General features: G+C 33.4%; 1 protein-coding gene across 1 annotated transcript in view; it reads left to right on the top strand.

Annotated features, from left to right (window-relative positions):
* Positions 1–16,236, top strand: part of LOC128178375 (cadherin-23-like) — a 60,015-nt gene that overhangs the window by 10,788 nt on the left and 32,991 nt on the right. The window contains exons 6-15 of the mRNA XM_052845495.1: positions 276–463; positions 775–877; positions 1,349–1,510; positions 1,766–1,988; positions 2,437–2,639; positions 6,202–6,328; positions 6,672–6,793; positions 7,115–7,276; positions 13,144–13,314; positions 15,494–15,658. Of these exons, the coding sequence (XP_052701455.1) occupies positions 276–463; positions 775–877; positions 1,349–1,510; positions 1,766–1,988; positions 2,437–2,639; positions 6,202–6,328; positions 6,672–6,793; positions 7,115–7,276; positions 13,144–13,314; positions 15,494–15,658 (1,626 nt within the window). The remainder of the gene's footprint in view (positions 1–275; positions 464–774; positions 878–1,348; positions 1,511–1,765; positions 1,989–2,436; positions 2,640–6,201; positions 6,329–6,671; positions 6,794–7,114; positions 7,277–13,143; positions 13,315–15,493; positions 15,659–16,236) is intronic.

Below are 16,236 nucleotides of genomic sequence, written 5' to 3'. Positions count from 1 at the left end.
GCCAAAGGCATTGATGGAATTGTTTGGGCTGTAAACACATTGCTTCTCTTTTACCTTGATATATTGGAGTAGGCTGCTTTTCCATTGCTTAGTTACATTTGAAATGATAATAAAGGCTTAAGAAAGCTTGGCTTTATCAAGTGTTGAAATTATTGCTGTCATATTCCGTTCATTAATGGTAATTAATATATAGAAAAAATACTCTCTGCAGCCTCAATGGCCCTGCTTTTCAAAGGCATCTTTGTGTAATGTTCATAATTTGTCATACTTGGTAGATGAAAGTTGACATGACAGAAATTAAAGAGAACTCGGACAGTAGATACTGCGTATACCTTAGTACCGAAGATGACTCTTATGATGCCCAGTTCTACTCCATTCTTCATGATCCCAAGAAAATCTTTAGAGTTGATGGATCCAAACTTTGTCTGACAAGGAAGGCAGACTTTGAGGAAAAACCAACCAAGTAATGTTGAATTGTTAATGTGAAAGTTAAACAGCTACAAATGTAATGTCAGACACTGTGAGTTGATTTGTTCAGTTGAGAATTGACATCTTTTTAAAGAGGTATGGGACTTCTCTGTATTGGGAAGTATTTTAATTTGAAATAAGCAAAAAAAAATACTATTATAACTTGATGCTTTTTTTTGGTTCACTATCTTGATGTCAGATATCTTGACAAAATGGGTAAAGCACAAAAGTCGTCCCATATTACCATCTCATGATAGATTTTGTCAGATTTTAGTTGACAGTTGTGTTATTGTAAACCTTATAAAGGTGGAATGTGACAGTCCGATGTACAGATATTGAGGGAGCTTTTGTGGACAGCACATTCCAGTTTGAAATTCTAAATGAAAATGATGCTCCAAAATCAGCAAAGGTGGGTCAATAACAGAAACACTGCCAAACTTGGTACATATTTAATATTTCTTGATAGTGAAAAAACATCATTCAGTGAATTCCATGACAGACTAATTTAAAATACATTTTTTTCCTGTATAAGTTCTTATCCTAAATTGTTAGAATGAGATGTTCAACAATTTACAGAAGGTTCTAAGTAAAGTTGTAAAGTCCTTTAACTTCTAGCCAATAAGCTAGTACAGATAAACATATGCTTAAAATTAGGTGCCAGGAGTAAGTGATGTTGATTAGTTATAAACGTATTTCATTATAACCAAGAAGTCAATATAATAGAATTAAGATTTAATTTGGAAATTAAACTGACATCGCTGTAAATGTGAATTCAGAATGAGCAATGTTCGCTGTAACCATGTTTTACCTAACTTAGCTGTATACTATTTGATGTTAGTGAATACAGGGTAATTATGTACATGTATTATGAATTATGTAGCTGACTCCAAATGCTATCCCAGAAAACAGCATGGCCGGAGTCCATGTTGGATGCTTCAGTGCGCAGGATGACGATCCAAACCAAAATGTCTCCCTACTGTTGGTGGACTCGGAACACAAAATGTTCGCTTCGTACTATAATGGCTCCCAGCTCTGTCTTAAAGTAGGAGATTTAATGAAAAATCAATCTTTTGCATTCCCTTTGAGAACTGTTTATAGCCATCTTGAAAATTTCATGGTTCTTTTTTTCTTTAATCAGATATAAATTTAGATATTAACACAATTAATTTAAGTTTAATGCTTTGTTCTTTTTTTTATCATTGAAGTTATTGACATTAAGTTCTTTGCCTTATAACAATTTAGCTTTTGAGAACTAAGATTTTCTTCAAGGTTAATAATTAAAATGTTGAATATATAGGTCTCAAAAGACTCAAATCCACTGTGCACTTCTGAAGGGGGTAAATATTGTGTGTTAAATATGGAGGAACAGCAGGTCCACTTTGTCACCCTAATGGCCAAAGATGACTATAGCCCCCCAGGGATCTCTTACTTCAACCTTGCTGTGACCTTGACAGATGTCAATGACAAACCGGAATCAGTGACAATGGAACCTGACAGCATCCCTGAGGAGGTCGAACCAGGTCAGTATGTAGCCCCCAAGAAATACACTCAGGTGAATGGTTTTGATGTATTTCTTGTATTAATTTCTTGGGTGAATTTCAGTTAACAAATTGTGCCTACTGCAGAACAGAGCAGCCATTATTCCAATTCTTTCATTTTTTTTTTAAAAAGAAGAAATGATAATCTTATTTTATCATATTATCTTTACCCTAATATCCCTAGTGGATATGTAATATGTAATAAATCAATGGTAATTACACTATGACGGTTTACCACAGCAGAGTCATAATGAGAACTGGGACCAAAAATTATTTGCATTGTATTACCCATTGCTAATCTAGGAATCCTTTTATACAACTTTTTGCATCTTTCTGTCAACTTATCTCAGAATCATTATTACCCAATTTGGTTGAACCACAACTCATGGGATATACTATTTTTAGAATATTTTATTCAAAATCATTTTAGGAACCCCATTAACAGCCTTGAAAACAATAGATGAGGACATAGATCAAAAATTTCAGTATAGACTGATAGAAGATAGCTCGGGCCTATTCTCTGTTGTGAATGGAAGTCTAATTTCGTCTGTGAAGTTTGACTTTGAAGAGGATGCTGGGAAGGAGTTTCAGATCAAGATTCAGTCTGATGATAATGGCTCACCTAGTTATAGAGTAAGTGCTAGCTGAAAGATCGTATAAATCAGTAAACTATATAGTCAACGGTGTCTGCTTAATGGGAAGATAAGGATGTACAGGAAAAATGGTGTACTAGCTGATTTTATGAGATATTGATTTGAATAGTACAATCATGCCTTACATTAGTGATGTTGTGCATGCAAACTACAGATATTGTTAAATTGCAGTGTAATTTCTAGAATTTTACATCACTGATATATGATGTACATTGTCTGAGATTTGCTTTTGTATAATACTCATCTGCAGATATGAGAAGTTGAGAACTTTGTATTTATTGGATATATGCCAAATACAGTTCTGAGCAAAAAAACATCATCAAAGTAATTTGAGGCCCATTTGGGCAAAAAACCATAATTTTTTGAATCAAGTGAATCATTATCTATATAGTGACCTATGGCTATCGGGGTTTTTTTTTGTTTTTTTTTGTGTTTTGTTTTGCTCATTGTTCTTTGTGCAGCCTGCATTATTTGCTAAAATTTGCATGAACATTTTCAGCATTATATCTCTAAATTTACCACCAGGATTATCTTCACCATATTTAATGCTTAGCATCTACAGGAGAAGTGGAACATAAAATTGTAAAATTCATGACCCACACCTCTAATTGGGCATAAATTTTGGGTAAAAACTGTAAAAATTTAAGCAATTTTAAAAAATCTTCTCTTCTACTGGACATTCAGCAGATTCAGCAGACAAGCTATTAGCAAATTGTTATAATGAGCAAGTATGTAGGCTTCTACCAGAATCATGAAAGCTATGGCTCCAGAGTCAAGGGTTTTAGTTTTAGGATGGTGCTCTACATGCAGGGTTCGGGGTTCTGGTAATATTGGTCATATAGTAAACATGAAGTAATTAAATTTTCTGCTATTAGACATCACTTGGCTAGCATGCAAACTAAGTTCATGCTTCTGATGAACAAAGAGGCCTTTTCTAAATTGGTCAAGTTTGTTTTTCAATTGGCATATATCATATTCTAGGCCCAATTTCCTTTTTTTATGTGTTAATTTACCAAAGACAGTTAAATCTTAATGGATATTAGAACTAAAATAGTCCGATAGTAAATGATTCTTTGCTCACCAATATCGCAATAATGGGCTTTCAGTGGTCAATCTAGCTGAGACTTTGTTAGATTGATCAATTTATTTGAAATGTACCCATCTGTTTCTTGTCTGCAAATTATGAAAATTGAAATATACATGATTACAAATTATTTATAAAAAAAAAAAGAATTGATGAATAAACAGGTCATGACCCTTAAAGGTTTCTTTAAGTTTGTACTGCTTGATATCCACTGACTGCCCTGACCATCATCAAAAGGATAAACCATTAACCAATTAAAAAAAAATAGCTCTTCAAATATTGTTGATTCAGAAATACTTTCATGAAATCTTTTGATTTATGTGCATTGATCAATGCTCTCTAGTAATCTTGCCGATTTCGAGAGACATATTAAAGAGTCCATATACATACATCGTTATTGTCTAGCTGGTGTAGCCCTCGGCAATTAAGTATTAATATAAAGTCTAGCTGATTCAAATTATTTGCGTCTTTGAACTGCATAGAATATAAGAGGAGTTTCAGCCTTTGATCTGAAAGCTGCCAAGTTGTTTCAGATACACCGTGTATTGTTCAATAAAATCTATTTTAGAGATTGAATCAGTTTTACTTCGATATTAAGGTGAAGCACATAGGAATAAGGGAATGAATTAATTTGTTCATTTACAAATCTCCTGGTTTTTTTTTTAAATAGTACACTGGTTGTAACAGGATATAAATCAGCTTTTGATTTGTTATTTCCAAAGATTAGGAGTGGAGTTGCAATTCAAGTGTGCATTGTGTTGGCTGATCTAATGCTTGTATCAATAAAAATGAAAGAAATGTTTCATTGGATGCTAGATATAAGTTAATTCCAAGTTACAATTAACATTTCAAGGAAATTTGTTATGATGTTTATAAGTTCAGCTATTGCTATTTTCTTAATTAATTAGTGACTTGGTTAATGAAAATGTTAAATACCCATATCCCAGTGCAAAATTTTATATTAATTATCTTGGAATTATGTACAGCGAGATTAAGAGCATTTAATGCCAACCAGTGGTCTTGATTGATAAACATGCAAGTATTTTACATCTGCATCTTTAAAATAGATTTAGAAACCTTATCTTAAAGGGATAAAACTTTTTAAAAATTGCAGTGAAGATTAACTAGACTCCTCATTAGATTTCTTTCTTTCATGTTAAAGAGAAGTGTGTTGTCATTATATTGAATTGACGGTTGTTGTTATACCTTTGGCATGGGGAATTTATTGTGGATTTTGATTATTTCTATTAAGAAACTGAATCTCGGGAAAATTCCATCCCACTGCTGGCATATAGAGAACATTGATTTGGGATTAATAGTGGCCTTGAACATGATCCTGGTAATAGCTAGAGATGCAGACACATAAAAAGCAATCAGTAAATTGATAACCAAAAAAAGCTCACTTGAGGTTATTTAATCATAATCGTGGTTGCCAATTTTTATTTTGATTAGTATTAGTTTAACAGAATGACATATTTTTTATAGAAACTTTTTTTTGGCTGAATGTTGATCTGTTTACTGTTTTACCAGTACTTAATTGTCATTTTGATAGCTAACCCTTTGATTAGGTTGTATACATTTAGTTATTTGTTATACTGTGCTGTACACGAAGATGTGTTGTTGTTTTTTTATCTCTTACTATTTCAACTTAAAGAATGAAAATTTTTAAGAAAATATATTAATTTAATAGTTCTATAGTTTTAAGATGTTTCACTTTTTCCAATCTCCCTTGATTGTCAGTCATCAAATTTTTGTGTGGCAATTTTGAGTTTGTTGTTAAAATCGTCTTGTTTTCCTCTGAAACTTAGGAATAATTCTACTTGGTATGTAGCCACTGGCTTGTTAACAGCAGTGATCAAACATGAATTGTAAAAGTTATGAACCAGTGCTCCCTCTTGGAATAATAAAGGGTTTCAAATTCTCAAACAAAAGTAAGAAAGCAAGAAGACCTTCCACATATCTGTAAGATTCATAGCCCTTTAATTGAGGTATTTCCAATATCGCCTTCCCTCCTCTACTAATTTTGCCAGCACCTTGGTATCTTGTTTTGATCCCAATATCGCATTGTTATATTTTATTAATCCATATCTCGTGGTCAGTAAAATGATGAAGTAAGCTAAGCCCATGAAGTTATCAAGAACTCTTATCTTAAAAACATGCAAGGTCAGATATATCCTAAAAAGACTTGCTCAGATGTTTATATGACCAATGGCATAGACCTTTCTCATATTAAGAGAAATTTTATTTTGATTTATAACTATATTTTAAAGTAAATTATTCTTTCCTTGATCTTAGAATTTTCAGGATTTACTATCTCAGGTGACCCTTACTACCCATGGGCCTGTAAATTCCATTACATGAATTGGGTGTGGATTGGGTGTGGGTCAGGAAGTTTTGGAACTTTCTCAAAAGAAGCTGATCTAGTAGCAGTCTGTTAATGAGTTGCTTGTGATTTCAGGTGTTGTCAACAATAGTGTTTACTGTAGGGGATGTGAATGAGGCTCCCTATGACCTTCATCTGACCTCCTCTAATGCACCAATTCAGTTCCCGGAGGATAAACCTAAAGTAAAGGAAAATGCAAAAGGTAGGTCAAGTAGTATCAAACTAGGGTAAGTCTCATCCAACTGTCATTACTGAAAAAATGGTCCCTGAAATATATTAAGTTCTACAATTAGAAGGATACCATTCCAATATTACAAAATGTAAGTATTATGTCCTGAATTGAATCAAACAGCAGTCTTGATTTTTCTTTAAGTTTGTGGACTAATGTGTTCATTTACTGAAAATATTTTATAAATGCTTTACCAAAATTTTTTAGCAAAAACAAATGTCGTTTTTTTTTTTAAAGCATGAATTTAAAAAAGAATAGATAAATCTTCATCTGACACTGAAGTAAAAGAGTATAGAGTGATATTTTTCTGTTACAGCCGCAATAGTTGGAACCATTGTTGTAAAGGACCAGGATAAGGGAGATAATCTTGAGATCAATTTAGTGGACGATCTAGGTGGCAGACTGGTCATTATGAATAAAATGTGTTCTCAGGTCCAGGTGAGCTATTCAGGGACTTTGCATTCTTCTTTTGTCAAGATTTATGATTATTTGGAAAATTTAAAAAACTGAAATATACAGTCAATTCAAGAGTATTCAAGACATCAAGGGTTAAATACTTATAAAATAAGTGGATGCATGGGACTTAAAATCACTTCGACATATCCATTGTATTAGAGATATCAGTGTTTGAGATATTGAAGTTCATCTGTATTTTTTTTGATAAAAATGTAAATTTTTAATATTATTTTTTCTTGCACTCCTAAAAGCATAAACACTGGCCATTTACGATATTTTTGTAAATTTACATGCTGATCACAGGGGATAAATACGTACTGTCTTGGTACCTTGGTGACCTTCGGCTCCTTCGATCACGAAACGGAGGGTGAGGTAAACATCTCGGTGTCTGTGTCTGACAATGGCGGCCTGCAGACGACAGTGGTGTGGACTATGGAGATTCTCAATGTCAATGATGCCCCCAGTGTAAGTGGCTAATCATTAAAACGTTTTCAGGATGGATTACAGCAGACATAATTAGTCTTTAAGTGTGAAAATTCTTCCAAAACAGACTCTCCCAACATTTTGGGAGTGGATTCAGAGATATTGTTTCTCTTTATTTGCTTATGAATCATATTTGCTCAATATATGTATGATAATATCTTAGATAAATGTTCAAGGTCAATTTAAAACTGTAATGGATGAATGTTTGGTTCATTTTTAATGGGTGCCATGAATTTCAAAAATTTACTCAAAACTATTAGTTATAAATTTGAAAGGTTGATCTTCAATAGAAAAAAAGGCTTGAAAATATGTAATTTACCTAATTTTAAGTTTTTGAAATTTCATTGAATAATTTTTTATCTGAAGTAGAAGCAAAAAAAAGAATTGTTTAAAAATACTGTAATCGTATAGTGGTTTTTATCCTGTTCACGGCACCAATGTAATCGTATAGTGGTTTTAACTTTAATTTATACCAAGAGTTCCATGATATTCTTAAGTCTATAGTCGCTAAGTTAAGTCAGTCTCAAATCCGTCTGTTTTCTAAGTCTAAATCCAAAACTTCATAATAATGTAAAAGATTCTAGAAATTTATATCAACGCTCAATCACTCTGTCAGATATTTACGTTTACTTCAAATTAACAAGTACTTTTATTCCAATTTCAATGTAAACGAAAACAAGTGTTATGGATCCATATATTTATTAATGAACAAATGTTATATACACAAATATACAGTTATACAAACTTCCCGTTATCACCATCCTTACCAAGTTACAACGTAAATGTAAGCCTGCCTTAAAGTTAATTGAAAGTCCAAATAACCCAAACCTAATGCCAACCCACTTAGCACGGACTAAACGCCTAGCATGCTACACAATGGAAATTTACGGGACAATAAACAAAACACCTAGCGAGGCAATGAACGAGACGAGAAACGGAGACTGGGGCCCACCCATCTACCCGGGGAAGTGAGTTGACTCGAACCTTAGAGAAGATTCCACGTCAACTGCCGGACGAAGGCAAATCCTGAGTTTATATACACCGCGCTCTGGGGGTGTGTTTCTCTTAACCAATCAGAACGACTATATGTATTTATAACTCGAACTAGCTTTTCCCCACATCATTATGAATAACACAGACACTTTCCGAATGATACTTAAACAAATACAACCAATCATATTTATCGTTACGTTTTGCATAAGCTATAGACAAACATGTACTTGACATGTGACCATGCTAAACATAATCCTATCACACTCCCCCCACCCCAAAACCGAAATATCTTGAATAAGATATTGAGGTATGTTAAAAAACGTAAATATAATAACAAAGACAAGCATCATTTAACACAAGGTCCACAGAATTTCTTTAACTTTCAAGTCACTGAAATATCTTCAAATCAAATGCATCATGCTGGAAGTTAACAAAATAATGACGTACGTCATATTCAAAATCACGTAGGTAGACTACGACGGTATTCACTTTTCACAAATACTTGGTACATTCATTATATTACAATACACAGATATTTCATCACTGTTGAAACTGAGGACTTCCTATCTTTCGCAATCCGTATAATTCCGCTCCCGCAGTATCTCTACAGTACGTCGTTATCGAACTCCTCAACGGTTGACCTTCAATTCACGAGTCTTTAAATCAATTCAGGCACTGGTATTTTTTTTTTTCATGGTATCTGTTTTCTACACATGGAATTTCTTCTGTCTCCATCAACACTTGATAAGCGAAGAGAATCTCCTGATTTCCGGACTTCCAGGCAATCTGCACGCAAATCAAGGTTTAGGATACCGTATGCTACCTCACCTAGGACACCCGTATAGATATAAAACAGAATCTGGTAATAAAAAAATATAGAACATGTAATTAATACATAAGTATCTTATAGAGTATACACATATCTATCTAATAATCAGTTAGCAAAATGCAGATTACTTATGCTGTCAACAGAATATACATATGCACTCGTATCATGGCCCTGCTTCTCTACGGCCTCCTGCAGCATAAGAATATACTACATTCCGTTTGTTTGAAGCATTTTTCAATAACTTCCTCCATAGTCCACCTGACCACAATACCATCACACAGCCACAGTAGTGAACAGTGATCAGCATATCGAAGATACAATGTATACCTGGGGCGGATACAGGTTCTCTAAATAAAAACTTATCCCACGACAAGCTGTACAATATTTTACTCACTGGGGCCCCTAATTTCTCCACTATATTGTACTTACACCTCAATCAATTCCCGAATTGATTCGAACCTGTATTTAACTTGAAATTTATCAAACTTATTGTCAAAGAGAACGAACTACTACTCTAAACAGAATCTCACACTGTTTTTCTACACATAAAAATTCCCTCAATAAACCTGACAAATTCCAATAGTTTTGCAATGTTTAAAACAAATATTAATCAAAAATATTTCAAAGAAAATCAAAATTTCAAAAGTAATCGATGCCTTTCCTAACTGATGAAAAAATCGGCATTAATGAAAAATAACTCGTACTACAACAAATTCCAAGATATTTTAAATGCCAAAGTACTGCATATTTACAAATTAAGAAACACGAATTCCTTTTCTGAACCATATGAACTGCAGGGCAGTTACTAGACGGGGACAGTAAGCATTACCTTCCTTAAAGTGATAATATGCAATAAAAATAATTAACAATAAGGGGGCTCACTAATGCATTTATTTATGTTTACTTCTTTTTAATTACGATTTTATTTGGTTGATGTTACTATAGGACGGCAATAAGTTATGGATATACAGGGGAAATGCCACCAGTCTCCTCTCTCGTCTCAACCTATGACCATATATCTAGAGCAAATAAACTTTAAGAACCTAAATACACTATACATGTAGATCACATACTTTACTCTCATTGAGCATGAATAACGCTGCCCTGTATTACATCTGCTTTAAGAAAAGGAAAAGCCAGGACCTTCAATAACACCAGTCAAAAGTTGTCAGTGTAATGAATACACTCCCCAACTTTCATTGAAAAACTCATATCTACACTCTACATTATCTAGCTAGGTTACAACAGGTTACACGTTTTCCTTGAAAACGTAGGACCATATGTATGCATGTCCAAAAAATTCTAATAAATGAGTAAAACACAAAATCGAAACAAAATCAAATTATGTACTTCACCCAGCTTCTACTATGATCGTTCTCTGGCAGGAACGAGCCTGTCGGTTCCAGAGTTAAGTCACGGCACCAATGTAATCGTATAGTGGTTTTTATCCTGTTCACGGCACCAATGTAATCGTATAGTGGTTTTTATCCTGTTCACGGCACCAATGTAATCGTATAGTGGTTTTAACTTTAATTTATACCAAGAGTTCCATGATATTCTTAAGTCTATAGTCGCTAAGTTAAGTCAGTCTCAAATCCGTCTGTTTTCTAAGTCTAAATCCAAAACTTCATAATAATGTAAAAGATTCTAGAAATTTATATCAACGCTCAATCACTCTGTCAGATATTTACGTTTACTTCAAATTAACAAGTACTTTTATTCCAATTTCAATGTAAACGAAAACAAGTGTTATGGATCCATATATTTATTAATGAACAAATGTTATATACACAAATATACAGTTATACAAACTTCCCGTTATCACCATCCTTACCAAGTTACAACGTAAATGTAAGCCTGCCTTAAAGTTAATTGAAAGTCCAAATAACCCAAACCTAATGCCAACCCACTTAGCACGGACTAAACGGCTAGCATGCTACACAATGGAAATTTACGGGACAATAAACAAAACACCTAGCGAGGCAATGAACGAGACGAGAAACGGAGACTGGGGCCCACCCATCTACCCGGGGAAGTGAGTTGACTCGAACCTTAGAGAAGATTCCACGTCAACTGCCGGACGAAGGCAAATCCTGATTTTATATACACCGCGCTCTGGGGGTGTGTTTCTCTTAACCAATCAGAACGACTATATGTATTTATAACTCGAACTAGCTTTTCCCCACATCATTATGAATAACACAGACACTTTCCGAATGATACTTAAACAAATACAACCAATCATATTTATCGTTACGTTTTGCATAAGCTATAGACAAACATGTGCTTGACATGTGACCATGCTAAACATAATCCTATCACAATACTAACAGACTAAGTCTAATGCAATATAATGTTAAGATCGATTGAATGAAACTGATCACCACATTGAAAAATGATTTAGACATGCATGCACTCAGTTTTCTTTTGCAATGAATGTCATATCGCAATGTACAGTTTAATTTTTGATTGATGTCACTTCGTACATATATATATTATAACTAAATGAATTGACTCTGATTAAAAAAAATTACTAACAGGAAAGAGATTATATTACTGTACAGAAATAAATCTTTTGATCAGTGATCAACATATTGTTTCATTTCACCACAATTTCCTAAATTTCGGTTCCAGTGAGTTGCGATGGAAAAACTGGCATAGGATTGATTTTTAATTGTTTCCTTGTAACCCAGATTTTCTGGTATCTGATTTCTTTACAAATGAATTGAACTGTATTGAATGGAAAACCAAAGTGTATTGCATGACATATTTTCCTTTCAACATATTTTTTCTATGATTTATTTATCATTGATAAGTTCGATCATATTTCCTACATTTTTGTACTCTTGAAAATTGTCTCAATGATATTCTGAGAGCTAGCATCTCTTTCATAAAAATTAAAGTACATGTATTGAAAGGGTGGATCTGTTAAACAAAATGCACCATGCAAGGCTTTATTCAAAATCTTAATATTTTTCTTTTTTGTCAATATCAAAATGTTTTTAGAAAAGCCATGCAGAGTTCAATTAAGGTCAGACGACACGTTCCTCAAAAATCTTTTTTGTATCTCCCCGTAATAAAGAGTTCCAATAAAAAAATATTAATTTTATAATTACTTTAAAAATGATCAAAATTGACTTGGATTTGGTTATATGTCTAGATGGTCAAGTGGTAAGAACCGTGGCCGCTCACTGCCAAAACTTATAGGTTCAAGAGGTCGTGAGTTCAAAGCCCCGCCCCGGCGGAGATATTGTTCTAATATAGTGAATTTTGCTGTGCTGTAGATGTATTAATTTTTATATCAGCACTTCAAGTGTATTTTCAAGAAGATTATATAGGATATTGCATACTCTAGTATTTTGCAGAAATGCCTGGTAAGGTACCCTAATTTTTTGCAAAAAAGCTTTTCAAAGTAGTAGTAAACCATTAACAAATTATCGGAAAAAGTTATCTAAAATTGAGGAACGTGTCGTCTGACCTTAAGGTCCGACAATTGTATTGTTTTGCTCTTTTAAACAAATATCATAAACAATATGCAGTTAAAGTAAAACAATGTTACGGTGTCATAAACAATTTACAGTGAGCCAATACAGTCCTTGCAATATAATGATACTGACAGTCAAACGTCGTCATTTTCACATCAGGAAGTGCATTCTGTGCCTTTTATTTCGTGCCGTTAATCAATGCCCCATTTCAGCCATTGGTTTATTTGCTTGATCATCCCCTTGATGTAGTTAACTAGCAGGAACTGCAGATTACAGCATTATTTCGGATCCCCTATTGTTTTTATTTTTGTATTTCGTTTTGAAATAACATATTGAAATAACTGGCTTCTGTCGGGAGCTTTTATTTCTATAAGAACTAGACACTGATCAGCTGGTACAGTTTCTTTTATACAAGATATAATTTGAAGTAAATTAAGTTAGACAGAAATGTGAAGTAAAATAAAACTTGCTGGTATTGAAATGATTCATTTTGATCTACATCTAGGTGAACATTAGCAAGGCCTACATGCTTTCTATTTCAGGACATCTTGCTGAATGAGGCATCGGTCAAGGAAGGAACTGTCGTCGAAAACCACAATAACGCATTGATCGCCGTCCTGACAGCTGCAGACGACGACGTAGATGACACCCACAGCTTCCATCTTTTAGACTCAGCCGACGGCAAATTTAGGATCGAAGGGAGACAACTTATGGTGAAATTTTATACCACAGACTTTTAAACAAATTACACCCAACTAGTAGATGCAGACTGTCCTTTACTTAGTTCACACGGATAAACTCAGGAAAAAATGAATTGTTTGTGGTATTATAGGTAATTAACAATCTTGACGTAGAGACTGACATATAAATTTAGATTGACGCACATATTCAGTATTAGATTTCTCTGAATCAGCTTTACAATCCAGTGTAATAAAATGATGAAATTGTGATTGCGGAAATAATATTGGAACCTAAAACTACCACCAAACGTTGATTTTGATATTTTATGCATCAGTCTGTCTCTGGCCTTGTCATTTTAATCTCATATTCTATGTATAGCCATCAATCTGCAAAAGCTTTGGGTTTAATAAGTAAAGCTGTTATCATGAATGCAATTAATATATAAAGTACATTTACATCCCTATGCTTTTTGGATCAAATAACTTCGTTTTGGGTCATTGTCAATTATTTCTTTGACCTTGAATGTCTGTCTCTTTGGTTGATCTAAGCCTCATTATGATTTTTTTTTGTTTATTTGAATTTTACTGAATCAGCAAATAATAGACAATCATAGAGGCACATTTCAGGGAATGGAAACTCAACCCAATGCAAATAGCTGTAAAGTGTCAAAGTTAGGATATCCCATTCTAATTTACTAGGCAAGAGATATATACTCACTCTTTGGTAAAGAAGGATTTTTGCAGTACAAGATTTTGTTACAAGGTTTTTCAGATTTACTTGGATGCTTAGTTAAGAATTTCATATTAAACACTAGAAAAGTTGTGCCCATTGTGCTACTTGATATAAATAATTAATATCTGTTACCCAAACTGGGCAAAATGCATTATCCATAAACAGAATACATATACCAGGGTTCATGGTATCATACTGACTGTCAAAAACCTGTGGTTCTGGATTTGTGAAGAGAATGAGACTGGCTGTGGGTTTCTAATTTTATATTTTGTGGAGCATATATTATAACCCTTAATGAAGGGGTATTTTTTATTGTTTCCATGGGTAATTGTCTCATAACCAGCCTTTTGAGTTGGATTTGTGTATTAAGTAGAGTTTTCATATACAGTAGACATTAATAAAAGAAATGTTAAGCCCTTTTTAGGAGAACCTCCAAAATTTGAATTCAATCATTTGTCGCAGCTTATTTGAGATTTTAGTTGTGTAAGAATATACAAGGTTTTCAATTTCTGACAGTATGAGAGTTTATCCTTTTAAGTGCTTTTTAGCTCACCCGATCTGAAGTTTCAGGTGAGCATATGTACTGGATATTAGTCTTGGCTGTTGTTGACAGCATTAATAAACTTTTCACATTTATTCTTCTCTGGAACCTGGATCCAAACTTTAAATAAGGAATATTTAAGGAAAAATCAATTCTCTTCAAGAACTACAAGTTTATTATTTGCAATATTTAGCTTAATATATATATACAAATCTTGATATAGTTCAGATTCCAGTTTGTTCAAACAATTTCTTCTGGATGAATAATTGGATCCTAGGAGACTTAGGTGCAATGTTCATCATGAGAAGATTAAAGGGGGATCTACTTCTCTATTGCTACAATTTGCTTGATATAATCTCTCCAAGCATACTAATGTAGTGTAGATATTCAAGTTTTATAAACTGTAATATTTGGACCAACTATTGGCTATACTCAGCTGAAATTGGTAAAAATAATTAATTGATGAGGAATTGGAATTAAAGCATTAAATGGTAGAAATGATTTCGTTAAACTGACTCTTTATTGTCAGTAGACAATATAAAGGTTAATTAACCCCTTTTAAAAAAAATACTACAGAGAAGACAAAGCATTATTGCAAAGAAAGTCTATCTGACAAAATCCAACATCGAAGGATTTTATGAAGTATACAGTAAAACACGCTTATAACGAAGTCCCAGGGACGGACAATTTAACTTTGTCATAAGCGTATTTCGTTATATCCGTCAAGTTTTCAACATGAAATAGAGTCTTGGGGAATGAAATTCACTTCGCTGTAAGCGTCAATTCATTATAAGCGTGTTCGCTATAACCGTGTTTTACTGTATATTGCTACATAGATACTGGTTTTTCTTTAGAAATATATTATTGTAGAAGTGATAATCAATTTTTGTACAACTTTTGATTTATTTTTTTCTATATTTATCACTTCATCTCTGCAGACATCAGAATTGGCAAATTTAGACTTCGAGAATATCAACACCTACACCATTCGCATTGTGGCAAAAGACAGCGGAAAGCCAGCCATGTCATGTGAAAAATTTGTCACTGTCAGAGTGCAAGATGAAAATGAGGCTCCTCGGAACATTCGTTTGTCGGCCAACAAGGTAACAAGTTCACCTACATCAGTGTCCAGCCTTGACCTAATTTAGATCCATTTCTCTGGTGTTAATAGGTTTTGCAATCTCCACAGAGATTTGTTTTTCCAAACTGAAAAGAAATTGCAAAACCACAACCTCTGTGAAGCTTTGTGTTTTTAAGTCGGTGGAATTAGATAAAGTCGTAAGAGAGAAGAATGAAGGAGGAGAAGTCCTTCTTTTTACTTGATAAATGTCTTAATTTTTTTTAAAGAGTCTGTCTACAGTGTAAAAATACCAGTCGGAGACAGGATTGTTGCAGACAGGCGATTTTTTTTTTATCTTTGATAAAGTTGTATATCCAAGTGTATATATCTCCATAACTCACAGGTTTCCATATTGATTACTTGGAAAAAAATTTTTTTTTTAATTCTTTCAGTAGTACAATGTGTAAAGAGGGAAAATTTGTTTAAATGATATATGGAGAACTGCATGCAACTAATGTATTTGAATCATAAGGGTTAAAAGGTTAATTAAATAGTATTTTATAACTACAGTTGAAATATTGGCTCTCTTACCTTTTAGAGGCATTATTGGAATCCAAATTT

Source organism: Crassostrea angulata, chromosome 3, assembly GCF_025612915.1.
Source record: "Crassostrea angulata isolate pt1a10 chromosome 3, ASM2561291v2, whole genome shotgun sequence".
Taxonomy (NCBI): Eukaryota; Metazoa; Mollusca; class Bivalvia; order Ostreida; family Ostreidae; genus Magallana; species Magallana angulata.
The sequence above is the reverse complement of the archived record's forward strand: the minus strand, read 5'-3'. Positions and strand labels throughout refer to the sequence as shown.